The following is an 18912-nucleotide window of genomic DNA, read 5'->3' as shown; positions in this document are numbered from 1 at the left end:
TCCAATGTGTAGACTGTGTACCAATGACAAGTATTTTGGTGATTTTGACAGGGCACCAATGGCAAGAAGAACACACACACAGAAACAATGAGGAGTACGATAGTCTAACCTCCATGCTCATGTTTCTTGTAAACGCTCTTATCGGAGTGCACGCAGATTGAAACGGTAGGTTAATAAACGACTTAGTAAACACTGCCTCCTAGAGAACACTAACGGAATTACACATAAACTCGTTAAACTAACAAACACCGCCTCCAAGAGAACACGCGAACGAAAGCCCATACAAAGTCGATAACATAGTAAACACCGCCCCCTAGAGATTACAAACCAAACTTCCATACAAACTCATCTCCAACACCCCCCGCGACTTTGAATTGTGATGCTTTAAAAACTACAATGTTTCTTATCTTCAAATTTTATTTTATTACCCTAATAATCACACACACACACACACACACACACACACACACACACACACACACACACACACACACACACACACACACACACACACACACACACGAATGTTATTCGTTTTGCATAGTGCCATGCATTCATTACTATGCAAACGTTAAAACAGTTTTGGTTCCATTTGTTTCTGAGTAAAGTGCCTTGGTCTAACCACAGAAAACATTTTCCAAATTTGCTGTGCGGTAAAACATTGGTGATGAGTGGAGTTCACTAACGAGAACACTAAACCCTCACTTAAAGTGTGTCTCAAACAATTCTACTAGCCTTAAGTTACGGAGTGTCCTAAATTGTTTCAAAAGCTGTTTATTGGTTGTACTTTAAACAGCATGGTCAGATATATTTTATTTGTGTGTTTATTAACAAATGTATGTAAATGTATAACTGTTTTGATCATTTAAATAATCATTCATCCCTGCAGGCACCAGAGTGACCAAAGTAGGAATTCAGAATGCTTCCGCGTTTTACAATCTTATTACTCATCTCCCCACCTCTCCCGCTTAATATAACGTAGGGGTGTAACGGTACACAAACTTCACCGTTCGGTTCACAGCATGGTATGGGCCCCACGGTTCGGTACGAATTCGGTATGGTTGGGGGGAGGGGAAGGAACAGGCTCTGTTCGAAACAGACTACCACATACTACTCGCGTACTGTTCGGCCCCAAATCAGTATGCAGCATACGACCAAAATGAATTTTTCCAGTACGCAGAAGATCTCCAGATGTTCTACATCTGCAGAATATTGCAGTACACATCACATCACATCTTCGTGGTGTAGCTACAACATCCCGTCGTGCAACGCCGCCACAACATCTTATCAGTTGAAAAATAAAAATAAATCATGGCGGACACTTATGCGAAGAGAGAGTGCGCATGGATGTATACTTTAATATACATATACTAGAAGGCAACTGCTCAGTTGTATCACACAATGGATCAGAGCTTTAGGGGTGCTAAGATGGATATTAAGATTGATTAGATTGATAGATAAAAAAAACATCAGATTTTTCTCTACCCACCAATAACAACATAGTGAGTGATGGCTCAGTGCAGCAAAAAGAGGAACTGCTGTTAAAGTTTGTGATATGTATAAAGAACTCATCTGCATTACTTACTGTATCCTACACCACAGTCATACTAGTGTGTGTGTGTGTGTGTGTGTGTGTGTGTGTGTGTACGTGTGTGTGTGTACGTGTGTGTGTGTGTACGTGTGTGTGTGTGTGTGTGTGTGTGTACGTGTGTGTGTGTGTACGTGTGTGTGTGTGTGTGTGTGTGTGTGTGTGTGTGTGTGTGTGTGTGTGTGTGTGTGTGTCCGCGCTCTCAGCGTTCGAAGAGTAGGAGAAGAAAATTGGATAATACTGTATATTTTCTATGGTGTTAACATTTTTCAGCATGGAGACAAACGTCCATTACAAAAATGACTGTGTGTGTGTGTGTGTGTGTGTGTGTGTGTGTGTGTGTGTGTGTGTGTGTGTGTGTGTGTGTGTGTGTGTCCGCTCTCAGCGCTCTGTTTTTTATAAATTTTTTTATTTAACCTTTAATTTAACCAGGCCAGTCATTAAGAACATATTCTTATTTACAATGACAGCCTGCAAGTAGTGTAAGCTACATGAAAGAAATGAGAAACACAAACAACATACAACGGTTAAAAACAAGACACAAAAAAATAAACAATCAGTTAAAACAGTTACAAATGTCAGTAAAAACATTCCCAATGCGTCACTTAAATTCAGCAATTGGGATAAATGTCTCTAGTTTGAATGTTTTTGGAGGGTATTCCAGTTTTTTGCAGCTGATACCTGAAAGGATGATGAACCGAGGGAAGTGTAAGTTTTGGGGATTTTTAATTGAATTAACGCAGATGACCTTGTGTTGTTTACTACAGATACCAGTTGTAGCAGGTTCTGTAAGGTAGTGACAGACCAAGCAAAGTTTTATAAATGAGTGTGTACCAGTGTATATTACGGCATATATGTAGTTATGGCCAGTTTACCAGAGTGTAAAGAAAACAATGATGGGTTCTGAAATGGGCATTTGTACTAAATCGAAAAGCAGAATGCTACAAGGCATCAAGCTTCTGAAGAGTGCTTTTACATGCCTGTCTGTAGACTGCATCACCATAATCAAATAACGGAAGTAACCAAAGTGGACCAAAGTGAGTTTAGCAGCATGATTAAAAGAGGAAGGTTCCTATATAGAAACCTGAGTTTAGCCCTAAGTTTCACTTGTATGTTTGTGACATGAGTAGAGAAAGAGAGTGAACTGTCTAAACAAATATTTGTATTTTGCAACTTGTTTCAAGACAGCTCTCTCCCTGGTAGTGAATTTAAGGGTAGGTTCGATTAAACCACATAACCTTTGTCTTGGCACTGTTTACTGTCAATCTAAGGTTAGCAAATTTATTCTGTACCTGGAAAAAACTATCTTGAAGCAAGGACAGTACATGATCAGGAAAAGATGCATATAAAATTGTGTCATCTGCATACAAATGAATAAGGGCACCTCCAACAAGGGGAATATTGTGAATGTATATGGAAAATAAAGTAGGACTTAATATTGATCCTTGAGGGACACCTTTAGTAACCAGGCGAGCAGGAGAAATTATGTTTTCTAATTTGACACACTATGAACTTTGTGAGAGATATTCTCGAAACCATGCTATGGACTGATCAGTCAACCCTATATTTCTCTGCCTTCCTAATAAAATAGTGTGATCAACTGAATCAAAGGATTTAGCCAAGTCAAGAAAAATTGCTGCACAATGGTGCTTTGCATCCAGCGCTGAGACAATATCATTAACAACTTTTAAAACCGCATTGGCACAACCATAACCTGGTCGAAAACCTGACCAAATGCAAACCGCATTAAATGTCATTAAGATAACCATTTAATTGCCCATTAATTATTTTTTCACATACTTTTGACATACAAGGTAATATGGAAATTGGTCTGTAGCAATTTGGGTCAGCTTGGTCTCCATTTTTAAAAGAGAATGTACAATAGCTGACTTCCATTCAGTGGGTATTTCAGCAGTGCATATTAATCATTTAAAAATCTAATAATAAAATGGATCCAGTTTGTCTATGCCAGCTGGCTTTTTAGCATCTATGAATGTATTCCATGCTACATTTACAGAAGGAATTAGATTTATTGTCTGCCAGTTCACCAGGATTGTGTAAGAAAGCCTGACTATTAACATGTTTAAGATGCCTTTTCTTGCATGTTCTTACTGGTAATTTTGATACATGGTTCCTACAAACAGTAACAAAATGGTCACCAAAGTCACAACAAAAAAACCCTGAATGGTACATAAGAAGATTGTTTACAAAAACCACATCGATTAAAGTAGCCTTATCTGGAGAGTTGGGGTCATATCTGGTAGGCTGGGAAATAATCTGATGGGGGGGGGGGGGCGTTATAGCATCCAGCCACTGTCAGAAGTTGTTTGACGGATTATCTCGAGCATAAATTGCCACACCTCCACCTCTGGATGACCCTTCTTCTCGGAACATTATATCCAGAGATATTTGTTTCTGGGTAAGATTGAGCCTTATGCAGCCATGTTTCAGTGAACACTAAAACATCATGTTTTGAGGTTTCAAGCCAGACTTTGAGTTGGTCTGTTTTGGGTAACAAGCTTCTGGCATTGACATGAAAAAAAGCCCAAATGTTTACGGTCACAGAAGTCTTTAAAACTTAGATCTTAGTTATATTAGTGTTTGTTTGGGCAGAATTAGTAAGATGACCTGGGTGGACATGAACATCACCTACAATCATCAGCAATAATAATATTAACAAGCGGCAAAGAACAGAGAAAAAACTGGATTTTACTTTAATTTTTCAGTTGGTGTACACACCATCCGATAACAGATTTAGATTGTGAATTATTCTTAAACTACAACATGATGAAGGCAAAATGAAATGGTGTTTGGTATTTAGTTCAACACTGATAAACTTGCTAAAGATTTAAGTGTCCAAGTCTCTGTTATGTAGAGGCGTCTCTGCTTCGGGGAGTAGGAGATAAAGGGGCTAGACACACCTGTTGAATCGATCGGAAATAAAGGTCATCGTGTATTTTTTATTTTTTACTATATGCATGTGTTTCATTTATCTTGTTGAGTTTGTACGTTTTCAGAGTTCACGGGCTTGATATGAAAACTCAGCGTTGAATTTAAAGGTTGGACAAGTACGAAATGATCAGTTATTTGGTGGGCTACTGGTATTAGTCATGTAGTGCTAAATGTGTGCTAGGCTATTAGCTGTCTAATAACGCTAAGTATTTGTTTTGTGCTAAGATTAAAAGTTCGTGCGTGACTGAAAGTATGATTTGCTTTTGTTTTCACAGTCATCCAAAAACCAAATCTAAAACCTTTCCGCTCACAGCTCCCGTGACGTTTCCATTGCTGTAATAAAAGTCCGATTAGCACTAATCTTAATGGGTCGGGTTTCCTTCCTCCTCGATTTCATTTGGCTTATTAGATGAAAAGCGGATGTTGATGAGGACGACCGCCATTACTTGTAATCACCATCACCAACATTATCACCACAGACACACAAGCCTCCAGTGTTCCTCTATTGTGGTACACATTCTCAGTAAAAGCTCTGTTGTAATTAATGAACGTTTCTTTGCCTCTAAGTATGTCAACAACAGAACTGTGAGCCTCTACGAATCCACTGTGCAGATCATGGGAACCTTCCCTCAGACTTAAGCTGAACTTGTGCTCTAGGAACCCACATCACTATTCACCAGGGCTTTAAGGAGCCTCTGGCTGATTCTTACCCCCCCCGGACCTCCGGGTCCGTTCATTGCTGGTGCTGGTCCCTTGTCAATATTGTGGGCTGATGCCAGATGAGGCTCAGATAGGATTCGGTGAAGAAGCGGAACCTCTGGACTAACTGCGTACTCGGGCGGAGGAGAAATGATACAATAACTGCAGCTGTGAATGGTGCCGTGATACCTGGCCTGTTTCCAGAGTGTGCGGTAAGAGCTATACCCATTATTACCCTGTACGTATTACTATTACTGGTTCAGGTAACTGGGGGGAAGAAGCTTGAAGAAAGGTTCCTCATGTTCCCGGCCTGGTCCTGTTGGAACTTGTTCTGCCGTTCCTGCTGGCATCTGCATTCTTGTGGAGCAGCAGGTGGTCTGGATGTTTAAAGAGTGGACATCATATATATACATATATATATTTCAAGACTTTGTTCTCAAACATTTAAAGTGAGATATAATTACACACTGACCCAATCAACATATTCAAGCACATCTGAATATTTGAGTTGTGATATACAATAGCTACATGTGGTAATATCTTCCATTCATACAATGCCATTTTACATCATTAATGTCATAAGGTGGGTTAGAGCAGCGGTCTCCAACCACCGGGCCGCGGACCGGTACCGGTACCGGGCCACACAGGAAAAAATATATAAATTTATTTTTTACGATCAGAGTCTGAGTGATGTTTTATTTTGAAATAAATAAAACGTTTTGGGATTCTCTCCCAATTACATCGCTCAGTGCGTCTGGTGAGTTTGATTTTATGCGACCTGTGCTCGTCTTTGTCAGAGTCTCACGCCACTTTGTGATTTTGTTAAAAAAAAGGTTGGGGACCGCTGGGTTAGAGAACCTTAAACTGGACTTGAACTGCCCAACAGATTTGTAGCTTCAAGGGGGAATTCACATGGATTGCGCCACTTGCACATATTAAGAAAGCGCTGGGTGTTGACTTACGAGCGCATTCAGTTTCCGCTGTGTCACAAATATCACACGAATAAACACCAGATCACAACACAACGAAAACGCTCATGTGCGCTGCGAGACCGCTTCAAAGACCGCTCATCGGTCGTTTTATTTCTTTCGAGTTTGCCAGGTTGTAAGAACATCCGCCGGAAAAAAACTTTTTTCTGTGGAAATTAATTTCCCATTTTCCAGGATGTGTGTTTCCTGACATGTGGAAATAACAGCGGAGTGAAACTATCCACGAACTGCAGTTCTGCAAGTGCGAACTGGGGAAGTGGCGAAGAACACGTCCCTCCCAACGAACCACTCTACCCGGATCATCCCAGCCCGGATTAAACACAGCGATTACCTTCAAAAGTGGGACCAGTATCCTAAAAGGTTTGTTTTAAACTTTATTGAATATACTTACATTTAATTATGACTTTAAATAGGCTTCAATTTAAACCTCGTGGCAATTGTATGACCGTGTGAACGTAGTAACAATACAAGAAATGAAAGAAAGGTCGAAGGCGTCAAAGCCTGGAGGATGAGTCACGAAAATATTTGGATTTGTATTGAGTCATTGGAAACTCCGAACGGCACGTGCGTGACGCCGAGTGTCGTGCTGTGTAGAACCTCCTATAATGGGAATAGACCATCCTGGTGGAATTGAGGTATTTGCACAATACTTATTAGCTTATTTAAGCGCCGAATTTTACAGGTCTGAACATTTGTGGGTTTTCAGACTGAGCAGGCAGGCATTGCAAATATTAAAAAAACTACATTTACAATATCAGTATCCAGTGACCACCTGGAGAGTAACTATAGGAAGATAACAGATGGTCATTCAATACCGTGAACTTGAGGTGAGTTTAAAGTTGTAATCATAATTCATTAATCATTAACTGGTGGTGTTAATTGTAATCTTGTAATGTCTTGGTCCTCCCAAGGTTGGCTCTTTAGGGATCTGGACACATGCATGTGTAAATCTGATGTTCTGTGACATGTGCTGTAAAAAGCATTATATATAAACAAAATTTCTTTGACTTGATGTGAATCTTGTTAGTAGTAATAGTCATGGTTGTAGAAATCACAGCTTTGGAGCTTGATGACCTACTATACAAAAACGTAAAATTAAAAATTGATCTGTCTTGTATATTTTTAACAGTTTCGTCAGTCACTATGAACATGAACGCCAGCCTCACGAACGCTACTTTCCTGGATTCGGAGTTCCGCTACTCGGTCTTCCCAGCCTTTTACGGTGTGGTGTTTGTGCTGGGGCTGGTGGCCAACATCTACGCCCTCTACGTCCTGAAGCACATGCGTGAGGCTAAAGCCATGAACGAGATCCGCATCTACATGACCAACCTGACCGTGGCCGACCTGCTCTTCGTCTGCGTGCTGCCTTTCTGGATCGACTACTACGCCCATAACGGCAACTGGAGACTCCCCGAAGTGTTGTGCCGCATCTCCGGCTCGTTCTTCTTCATCAACACCTACTGCTCCGTGCTCTTCCTCACCGTCATCAGCATCAATCGCTACTGGGCCGTGACCAGCCCGCTGGTCGCCGCTTCCTCCGACTGCTGGAAGCGAGGCGCCATCGTGTCGTTCGTCATCTGGGCCGTCACTCTGGCGCTAGCCGCCAATCAGTTGGCCAGCGACAGCGTCCAGCGCGACGAGAGAGCGGGCGTGGAGCGCTGCTTCGAGGGCTACCACAAGGAGACCGAGTCGGGCAAGATGATCGTGGCGGTGACCCACTTCCTCATCGTCGGCCTGTTCATCGTGGTCTTCCTCCTGGTGGTGGTGTGCAATGTACTGATCGCTCGCGCCCTGCTGGCCCAACATATTAGCCAGCCACGCGCAAGCACCGGTCACCGGCCCCACGGCACCAAGCGTCGGGCCCTGCGCATGCTCTGCGCCGTGGTGGGCGTGTTCGTCGTGTGCTTCCTGCCGCACCACCTGGTACAGGTTCCCTGGGTGATAGCCGTGCTCGGACTGTCGGACTGGGACCTCGGCACGCAGCAGGTCCTGAACGACGCCCACCAGGTGACGCTGCTCCTCATGAGCCTGAACTGCATCCTGGACCCCATCGTCTACTGCTTCGCCACCACCAAGTTCCGCAAGTACATCCAGGGCCACTTGCTGAAGGTGAAGGAGAGCAAGAACTGCTCCAACTTCACCACCACCACAAACATGTCTCTGAAGAACAGGAACCAGGTGGAAATGATGAGTGTCTTTGAGGAGATGAAGGAGTAGTGGGAGTGCGTAGGACGTGAGAACCTCCTACGTGAGGCGCTGGTGTTGCAGTGTGTCGGATGCGATGAAGGTGAGTGGAGGTGAGGCGGGGGAAGACTTTGAGACTCCATGAAGGGATTCAGAGCTGAGATTGGCTTCTGGAGACAGTAAATAAGTCTGGAATGAAAGGATGTTTAGGATGATACAGAGACAGATAAAGAGAGAATTCCACAGTGCACGATAGTAATCTAACTCACCAGCCTTGTTTCTGAAGTGCAGCGGGGACCTCAACACGGGACACTCGCACCCCGAAGGCTTTAGTGATCCGACCTGTAGTTCAGGCCCAGTGGTTCAGGCCCAGTGGTCGTGTCTCTGTTCAGAAGGAAGGCCCAGAGCTTTGTAATCCAGGAAATTACCATGTCGAAACCTTCAGCCCTACCAGTTCATCAAAATCATTTCCTCTTCCTCTCTTTGGCTTGGTTTCACAACAAAAACGATTTTTTTTTTCTCTCACCATATTGCATGTTCCTCAGAATTTATGAATTTCAAATGAAGTGTGTGGATAGGATGAAGGAAGCCTGCTGGTCTCCTGCGGAGATCTTTGACATGTTTTAGATGTTTTTAGACATGTTTTAACTCCCCAGTATTGACACTATCTAATGCTTTTATGCAACGTTGCTTACATATTTATCATCATGACGGTGCATGTGCTGGTAACTGTGCACGACCTCAGTCTGTCTGGCCTCTTGCTCTTCTTGCTGTTCCAATATGGGCTTGTTTTCCTTCCCGCACTGACACACCAGATTTCAGGTGAGCTGAACATCCCAACCTACCAGGTGACTCGTGTGGGTTTGAACAGGGGCAAGTTCAACAGGTCCAGACCCACAGAGTGTCTGGGACTAAGAACTGATGCTTAAAGCCCCAGACACCCCAGACACAGGATGAAATGTGTTGATTTCAAGAATGTCTGAGTTCGGCAGTTCACAAGCGTTGCCGTATGGATGGACATGTGACAGGAATCACCTCCTCCTCAGGACCCGCCCCATATATGCCCAAGTAGGCCAATAAGAGCCGCCGTCATGATTTATGGCCTTTGACTGTCCTATAAACGACAAACGTAGTGTGACAATGTCACAGCAAGACATTATGAAGAAATAACATTCTTTCTCATAGGACTGCATGAAGTGTGTGTTTTTTTATTGTAAATGGCAAGGCACTGCATATTACTGTGTAGAATTACTGTATGATATGGAACGTGTTGTCTGAAATGTTTTATTTGTTTTTTTAAAGACATGACTGATTTGTAGTGTGATAAGTTTGTGTAAATACAAAGCACAAGATTATATTTTAAAAGAATGCTTCAATTACTTGTATTTATTCAAATTCTTTGAGTTAATGCAAATTCTTCAGTGGTATGTTGATGTAGTTTTTATAATGATAAATTATGGAAAAAAAACGGTAATGTGTATAGTACCTTGTTTGCAACATTATACTAAATCTGAAGTAAAATAAGATGTGAAAGAAAATAAGATGGAAAAAGAGGCATCATAAGCAAGTAAAAGCTGATGAACTCTGAAAGATTCGGGTAACTGGTGGAGGAGTTTCTAATGCTTCATTCCAGGATGAATGGGAATTTTATGTTTTGAACATGTTGCAGACTTAGCAATAGTAATATAGAGAGTGTTCTGTTTTGCAGACGTCACTAATATTTGAAATTGTGGTTGTTTTTGAGATCAACTTCAACATCCTTTATGTATTTTTGGATTCAGAGTTTCCCCACTTCGTCTCACTTCCAGTAACCAGAACCTCTCTCGTATTATGTGACATCAACTGATTGGAAGCAATCAATGACGGAAGCGGTTACAGCTCACTCTACCTTTAACCCCAACCCTACTGATGCATTTCAGCTAGTGGAGCACAGATACAATAATGAATCCCTGCTTGCAGATGAATGCAAGATCTTACATAGTGCTTAAACACGTGCATTCCTAGTGCATCAATCAGGACCACTTATGCAGGCTGTAACCCCGTCCATTACCCAGTCTGAGAGGAGGTACAGCAGTGCTTTCCCTTCCAATCGTCCTGTCATCAGCTGTGGCAAAGGCAGCGCTGAGATCTATCACCACACAGGCAGACAATCTACTGTTTATTCTTATGTCATTTAAGAGTTTGGAAAGTGCTGTTCTGAGTACATTTCTAATAACATGATTTGAGCTGTCGTAATTTCTTCTTTTTGCATGGATTGAACAGAGGAGAACACTTTGGATTCAGACTGCTGGCTAATTTATGAGAGCTGAGAGTGACATGCAGGATATGACTCCTACAAACTCTGCTAATCATCCAAGCTATATGATCTGAAAACCTGCCCTTGGCTACATGTGGGATGGCTTCCAAAGGAAAGGTGCTTGTCCTGGGATTCAGAATGCCTGGAGACTTGTTTACAACACATTCCATCTTGAAGACAGATCCAGATGGAATGGCTTTGTATTGATTTATCTTCTGATCTCAGTCAGCATACAGACAAAGGCCCGGTATCCATGCCCGAGGGTGAAACCTCGCCCTTAGATAGGTCACATTCTAACTGTTCTGTGTTTTAACACAAGTATGCAAGACTGAATACAATGATGGAAAAAGAACCTTCACACGAAATTAAAAGGAAAATAAAATTAAAGTATTCAGCTGAGATAATCGTTCAACCTACCGTCATCAATTTAAAAAGAAAGTGAGTGCTCAAAATTGGTCTATAATTACTAAGCAATGAAGAGTCAAAATTAAATAAGTATGTTAATAAATTCTATTTATTTCAAGCACAAAACAATAATAGTTGACCAAAGCTGAACTCAAGGACAGGACATACAATAAAACGCAGAGCCATAAGACATTTAAAACAAGATAAAAAAAAACATTTTAAAAATGCCAGTGTAATAAAATGTTTAAAATCTAGTTTAGGCAGTTGCATGGTCACTGTTCAACAGAGACCAGGGAACAGGCAAAAAGGGGCCGACCAGGTGACCTCTGACCTGGAAGCACACAGTCACGGCCTCAGTCTGAACCAACTGCAAACGAGCAAATGAAGTGTTCAGGAAGTGTTTTTAGATTGACAGCTGAAAAAAAAGGCAGTTTTGCTTTTAGCATCCCTGCCTGATTGATGAGTCTCCTAACAATTTTGGCCTGTCTAAGAAATTCTGGCAAGCCTCGAGTCTGTATTGAGCAAGCTCTGCTGGTTTCTCATAAAAAGCGTACAATTAGATTTGTCTGTACTGTCCTCTGCACTTCCAAATGAAGGATGTATATCTATTTTGAAATGAAGTCTTGGTTTTCATTCAGTGCTCAACTAAATTATGACAGGATGATGACAAAACATTATAGAGGCCCTCAGATTGTTGAGAGTCCGCTAATCTACTCTTCAGTGTTGTGGTCATTCTTGTGGTATTTTCTCAGGGTCAGAGAGGACATAAAGAATGTGAGAGGCAGGGATGGAACATGGAGATTTATTGTTTTGAAAAATACACAAAATAAGAACAAGTGCTTTTGGCAATAGAGCTCTGTTTATGAAAGGGATCTCTCGCCACAATCTGAAACCTTGGCATTATTGTGGGAATTCTCTATCACAACAACCAGGGTCTCTCTGTAAAGACAAGGTGTGAGCTCGGAGAATGTGTGAAAGTAACGCGAGCACACAGTTTCTGCGGAGTCACTGATCGCTCTAATTCATTCACATTCACTCAGTCCTTGCATTGAGGGACGGGCCATCACGAGTGAGAAAAACACGACATTCGAAAGTTACAAATGCATCGTTATGCACAATTAACTTCCCCAAATATGTTCTTGCAAGATAGAAGGTCTCGGTGACCCCTCCTTGCTTAACTTATCTCCCCATCCCCCACACACACATGTACACACCCTTCAGTAGGTTGCCTCAGCCCCAGGGTGACCCACGGCTTCCTCTTTAGATGCAGAAAATAATCAAAAGACACTGACCCTTGCTTGATTTCATGATTTCCAACACAACATCTAACTTAGACTATTTTGCCAAAAGTATTCGCTCACCTTCCTTTGTTCACATATGACCTTAAGTGACATCCCATTCCTAATCCATAGGGATCAATATGACGTTGGTCCACCCTTTGCAGCTAGAACAGTCAAGTCTTCTGGGAAGGCTCTCTACAAGGTTTAGGAGTGTGTTTATGGGGATTTTTGACCATTCTTCCAGAAGCACATTTGTGAGGTCACACACTGATGTTTTACTAGAAGACCTGGCTCTCAGTCTCTGCTCTAATTCTTCCCAAAGATGTTCTATCGGGTTGAAGTCAGGACTCTGTGCAGGCCAGACAAGTTCATCCACACCAAACACTGCCATCAATGTCTTTGCTTTGTACCCAGGTGCAGTCATGTTGGAAGAGGAAGGGGCCAGTTCCAAACAGGTTCTACAAAGTTGGGAGCATAGAATTGTCCAAAATGTCTTGGTATGCTGAATCATTCAGAGTTCCTTTCACTGGAACTAAGGAGCCACGCCCAGCTCCTGAAAAACAACCCACAACCCACACCATAATCCCCTCTCCACCAAACTTTACACTTGGCACAATGCAGTCAGACAAGTACCGTTCTCCTGGCAACCACCAAACCCACACATGTCCATCAGATTGCCAGATGGAGAAGCTCTAGAGTCCAGTGGCGGCGTGCTTTACACCACTGCATCCGACGCTTTGCATTGCACTTGGTGATGTGTGGCTTGGATGCAGCTGCTCGACCATGGAAGCCCATTCCATGAAGCTCTCTGCACACTGTTCTTGAGATAATCTGAAGGCCACGTGAAGTTTGGATGTCTGTAGTGATTGATTCTGCAGAAAGTTGATCTCTTCACACTATGTGCTTCAGCATCTGCTGACCCCACTCCATCAGTTTACGTCTCCTACCACTTCATGGCTGAGTTGCTGTCGTTCCCAAACACTTCCATTTTCTGATAATACAGCTGACAGTTGACTGTGGAATATTTAGGAGTGATGAAATTTCATGACTGGATTTGTTGCACAGGTGGCATCTTATTACAGTTCCACACTGGAATTCACTGAGCTCCTGAGAGCGAACAATCTTTCACAAATGTTTGTAAAAACAGTCTGCATGCCTGGGTGCTTAATTTTACACACCTGTGGCCATGGAAGTGATTGGAACACCTGATTTTTAATTTTTTATTATTGTTACACCTGATTCTGATCATTTGGATGGGTGATCAAATACTTTTGGCAATATAGTGTATATGAGACGACTAGGTGTACTGTATGACCAAAATGGGTGTGGGTGTGTGTGTGTGTGTGGGTGTGAATAACACCAATTCATGGTGTAATAATGCAGGACACTCCCTAATGCTGCAATACATGTGTGAGTCCCCCACCTCTCTCATTCATTCTAGAAGTATAACAGGAATGCTACAGGATGAGATGAAGCAAAACAAAAAACCCCATTTTGACGTTATTTACCGGTATGCGGAAAAGAAGCATGAATTCTAATCAGACATTATAAGCAGATCAGCACATGACCAGGCCGGGGTGAGAACCCAACTGCAACTGGATCATTCAAACTTGCATTAACATGTTACTGTGTCTGGATTTACTCATTTCCAGTTCAGCTGCATAAATACTTAAAAAACCAATGAGATACTCCACCCAGACAGCCCCGCCCAGGCAGCCCCGCCCAGTCAGCCCCACCCAGTCAGCCCCGCCCAGGCAGCCCCGCCCAGTCAGCCCCGCCCAGGCAGCCCCGCCCAGGCAGCCAGACTGTGCTGCTGAGGTGGATGGCAGTATTCCAGCGTTAGTTCTGTTTAAAACTAATTATTATAGTATTAAGTTACTTTGCTTTATATCACAATGTATGAATGGGTCATTTTTGACATGTGTATAAATGTGATGAAGTAATATAAAAACGATTTTTGCTCATAAATAATTAAAGTAAAAATGAAAATGATCAGTGGTAATCAAAAACAAGATATTTAATTAATGCTTGGAATATTTGATTATGAAATAAATAGATTTCAAAAAACAGAACACAGAAAAACTCTTCCAGCATGAAATAACCTTGGAAATGAATAGAGGTCAGTTTCGACCCATGTTGTGCATAAGTGGGTGTGCATATGTGCATCCAAAGGTTTAGTAACTGTATGTTAAGTAGTTAGCAGAAAGTCTTTGCCTGCATAACAGGTCAACATCCCTATTGTCTATGGACATGACAGCACTGTTTCGTGTTTGATGGTCATTAAAGTCAAAGTCAAAGTCAAATTTATTTATATAGCGCTTTTCACAACACACGTTGTCACAAAGCAGCTTTACAATCATATGGGTCCAGATCCCTAATGATCAAGCCAAAGGTGACAGTGGCGAGGAAAAACTCCCTATATGGTGGGGATTAGGAAGAAACCTCGGGAGGACCAAGACTCAAAAGGGAACCCATCCTCCATTGGGCGGCCCGTTAGCACAAGTCCGTGGTTGTAGGGTGGTTCCACAGTACCACAGCAACATTCAAGGCTCCTGTTCCCCGGCCAAGCAGCCTCAGTCCCCTCGGTGCAGGCAGTGGGCCTCAGGCGGTGTGGGCCTCAGGCAGGAGCCAGCACCAGCACGACCCCCCGTGGCAACGGCACATCCAACCCCAACATCAGTACATCCACCTGCAAGCCAGACCATCCCCCAGGTGCCTGTATCCAGTCGTCTTGGGTGGAGGCATGCAAGAAGATAGAAATACAGACTGAGTGGACATGAATTTAAACCACCATTAATTTAAATGTACATAGCTCACATGCCAGTGATGAGCATGTGGCTCCGGCAGGCTAATCTATAGCAGCATAACTAAAGGGAGGGGTTCAGAGGTGACCACAGTCATGAGGGCTCACTGAGACATTGCTTTCCAGTCAAGTCATTGTCACAAATAGAGTGATGCCATGACACAGCTGGATGACAGCATCAACATCTCAGATCACCAGAAATCTCAACGTCTGGGGGCCCCCGAGCCCCCACACCTTACAAGGGGAATATTAGCTAAAGGCTTGATTAAATAGGTGAGTCTTAAGTCTAGATTTAAAGATTGGAACTGTGTCAGAATCTCAGTTTGGAGCTGGATGGCTATTCCATAATTGAGGGGCTTTAAAGGAGAAAGCTCTGCCTCCAGCTGTAGTCTTACAAATTTTTGGAACTAGGAGAAATCCAGCATTTTGGGAGCGCAAAGGGCGAGATGGGTTGTAGTAAGCAATGAGTTCACTCAGATATTGTGGGGCGAGACCATTTAACGCCTTATAGGTTAACAGAAGAACTTTAAATTCAATGCAATATTTAATCGGAAGCCAGTGTAATGCGGCGAGAGTGGGACTAATATGATCGAATTTCCTGGCCTTAGTTAGGACTCTAGCTGCAGCATTTTGTACAAGTTGTAGCTTCTTTATGGACTGTTTAGAGCATCCAATTAGAAGACTATTACAGTAGTCCAATCTCGACGAGACAAAAGCATGGACCAGTTTCTCTGCGTCAGCTAATGAAAGTAAGTGTCTCAGCTTGGTAAATGGAAAAAGGCAGCCTTAGTGACATTGCATACATGTCCGTCAAATGTATGCATCTGACCACTGCAAAATCTTTCATTTCTGCTTGCTTGGTTGTGCCAGAATAGAACAGGACAATAAAACCTTCACCTCCCATGTCAGGAGTCAGGTTCAACATGTCGGAGCACACAGGACCAGGGATGGTTATTCACTGACTTGTAAAGAGCAGCTCTTCCCATACGCTAAGCTCATCTCTCAAAGCCCAGTACTTTCTTATAGCAGATTGTGTGGCCTCCTTTGACTCTGGCCAACCTGATCAGGGTTTGAGAATCCAGAGATGCTCATCGTTGTCTGCGTATTGTCTAATTCATGCAAGGCACTGACTCACGATATTCCGGCAGTCGGGCAGAAAGATGTGGTCAAAGTTGGGCTTCTCCTGTTGCAAGGTACAGTTCTGTGCCTCTGAGACTTTTGGGAAGTCGGGCGTGGCCCTGCTAAGTGTGTCCCCAAGACACCCCTACTTTGTATACCATGTTCAGACTGTAGTTCTGGAGCACGAGCAGTATGCTTTGAAGACATCTGAGGACGTTGAGGACTGGCACTTCTTCAGTGGTATCAGCTCTCCCATACAGACACAGGGGAAATGCTGGCAGACAAATCTAATGCTCAGTCCTTTCTTCTCAGTCCCAGTTTTGGCCAGACTGTGCAGGCACCCACAGAGGCATCACCACAGGTCCTGGAGCAAACAGAAGAAGAAACACCTTTATTAATCCCCTTAGGGAAATTCTCGGCATTTAATCCATCAGAAGTAAACACACACACACACACACACACACACACACACACATCCAGAGCGAACACACACACACATCCAGAGTGAACACACACATACCCAGAGTGAACACACACACACACACACACACACCCAGTTTGAACACACCCCCCCAGAGTGAACACATATACACCCTCAGAGTGAACACACATACATCCCCAGAGTGAACACACACACACCCAGAGAGAACCCACACACGTACCTAGAGTGAACACACACACACTCAGAGAGAACACACACACATACCCAGAGTGAACACACACACACCCAGAGAGAACACACACACACCCCCAGAGTGAACACACACCCCCCAGAGTAGTAGTAGTCATAGTGTTGTACAGGTGCAGCTGTGACTGCACATGATTTGAGCTGCTGTTTCTGGCCCTGAGGTGTCCAGCATATCAGCTTATAAAGGACATCACCGAGTGTTGGTGTAATGTGGCGAGGAGTCTTTAAGGCTCTGTTAAGAGGTTTAGGATCAGTGCAGATCCTTATGGTGTCTGGATCCAAATAGCCAACTCACTCATATCTGACCAACTGATCCTTGACAAGAGTCTTCAGGGAATATATGATGGAGCGCAATGAAAACCTGTAATTGCACTGTTCTGAGATCAGTGGACGCCCCCTGGCTGAGACTACAAGGGTGCAGAAAACATCCAGATACTTGCTCGCTGACCTCGCTGAAATCACTATATGGCAGAATTGAGATGTTTTTTTTTCTCTCTCAACAGCCACAATTGTGTGTTTTTCGTTGGAAATACTCAATACAAATCTGCTCATAATGAGTTTGTCTTTTGAGCTTCCGGTCCCTCTTAACCCAGTCAAAGTTTCCAAAAAAATTAAAAATCACATTCATTCAAAATATTCTAAAGGTTTGAAATGCACTCCCTATGCAACAATAATGGCGGCCACATCTTTTCCCTGCCCTCCTGTTGAATCAAAGCTTATTTGCCTCGTTGCTTGAATTTTGGCCAGTTTCTCAGGCCAGAATATAATCCTCAAACATTGCAGTGATATCCCAGTTCTCCTGTCCGTTTCATTTCAGTAGGAGTCAATGGTAGCCATGCGTGCTGGTTAGCCAACGCAACAGTCACTAGGCTGCACAGCTGACGAAAGAATAGCTGTGAGAATAGAGCAGATACCTGCTCCACCATCTGCTGACACTGTTTCCTCACAGGAGAATTCTTGTCTGTACAGTAGGCATCTTCTGTGCACTCTAATTTTTTATATGCAGTATGTCATAAAAGTAAACCAGCCTTTCTCATCTTTATTGGTAGTGATGTAGTTCTTAATAGAATATTCCATGGCAGATATACAATGTCCTTTAAATAGTTGTGATTTTCTATCTATGTATTCTGATGTGTGAAGAAGTAAAGTGAAGTGTGCTTCTCAGCATCTTGGACTCCACGTCTCTCAGATGTGTGTGTCACTCATTCTGAGATGTGTGTGTCACTCATTCTGAGATGTGTGTCACTCATTTTGAGATGTGTGTCACTCATTCTGAGAGGGGCGTGTCACTCATTCTGAGATGTGTGTCACTCATTCTGAGATGTGTGTGTCACTCATTCTGAGATGTATGTCACTCATTCTGAGAGGCGTGTGTCACTCAGAGATTTGCGTACTACTCTTTCCGGGATGGGCGTGTCACTCCTTCTGAGATGGGCGTGTCTCTCATTCTGTGTCCCAGGGTCCTGAGGAAGGGGGTGGGGCTAGAGAGGACAGGTCATCATGTCATCATGTTTGTGTTAATGCTGTTAATGGAGACACTGTTAAATGTATTTTACTCAGCAGCATGAGGACAGCGTAAGGCAACAGGTAGACAGTGGTGTCCCCAAGTGGACACCTCATACAACGAAACAGCTCATCCCAAAGTGGTTTTGGTGTGGTGGTTTGTTTATGTGCCATAGAGGACCACTGCTAGTTTTTTTGGTCAAATTTACGGCTACATTATGGTTTTCAGCACCATATGAAGTAAAAAAATTAAGTAAGCGACACCATCTAGGTCATCGCTACCCCTAATCTGATCCCTGATTTGACCCCTGATCTGACCCCTAACTTGACCCCTGACCTGATCCCTATTCTGAAACGTAACACTCATTTGTAACTTAGCTCACATGACCTCATCACATGAGACCAA

General features: G+C 43.1%; 1 protein-coding gene across 2 annotated transcripts; it reads left to right on the top strand.

Moving 5' to 3' along the window:
- Positions 1 to 4835: 4835 nt before the first annotated feature.
- On the top strand, positions 4836 to 9914 carry ptafr (platelet-activating factor receptor). Of its 2 annotated transcripts, XM_076992090.1 has the most exons (3): positions 4836 to 5451; positions 6403 to 6588; positions 7358 to 9910. In XM_076992090.1, exon 3 carries the CDS (start codon positions 7372 to 7374, stop codon positions 8443 to 8445), a length of 1074 nt encoding a protein of 357 aa, XP_076848205.1. In that variant the 5' UTR covers positions 4836 to 5451; positions 6403 to 6588; positions 7358 to 7371; the 3' UTR covers positions 8446 to 9910. The 2 variants fall into 2 exon arrangements, with proteins under 2 accessions (XP_076848205.1, XP_076848206.1); XM_076992091.1 differs by lacking the exons at positions 4836 to 5451; positions 6403 to 6588 and adding an exon at positions 6652 to 7055 and having other exon boundaries at positions 7358 to 9914.
- The last annotated feature ends 8998 nt before the right edge of the window (positions 9915 to 18912 follow it).

The sequence above is a fragment of the Brachyhypopomus gauderio genome, unplaced genomic scaffold (assembly GCF_052324685.1).
Source record: "Brachyhypopomus gauderio isolate BG-103 unplaced genomic scaffold, BGAUD_0.2 sc89, whole genome shotgun sequence".
Taxonomy (NCBI): Eukaryota; Metazoa; Chordata; class Actinopteri; order Gymnotiformes; family Hypopomidae; genus Brachyhypopomus; species Brachyhypopomus gauderio.
Note: the sequence above shows the minus strand (reverse complement) of the source record. Positions and strands in the feature narration are given on the sequence as shown.

Coding starts and splice junctions, on each gene's coding strand:
- ptafr (XM_076992091.1), top strand. CDS start 7,372: ATGAACATGAACGCCAGCCTCACGAACGCTACTTTCCTGGATTCGGAG.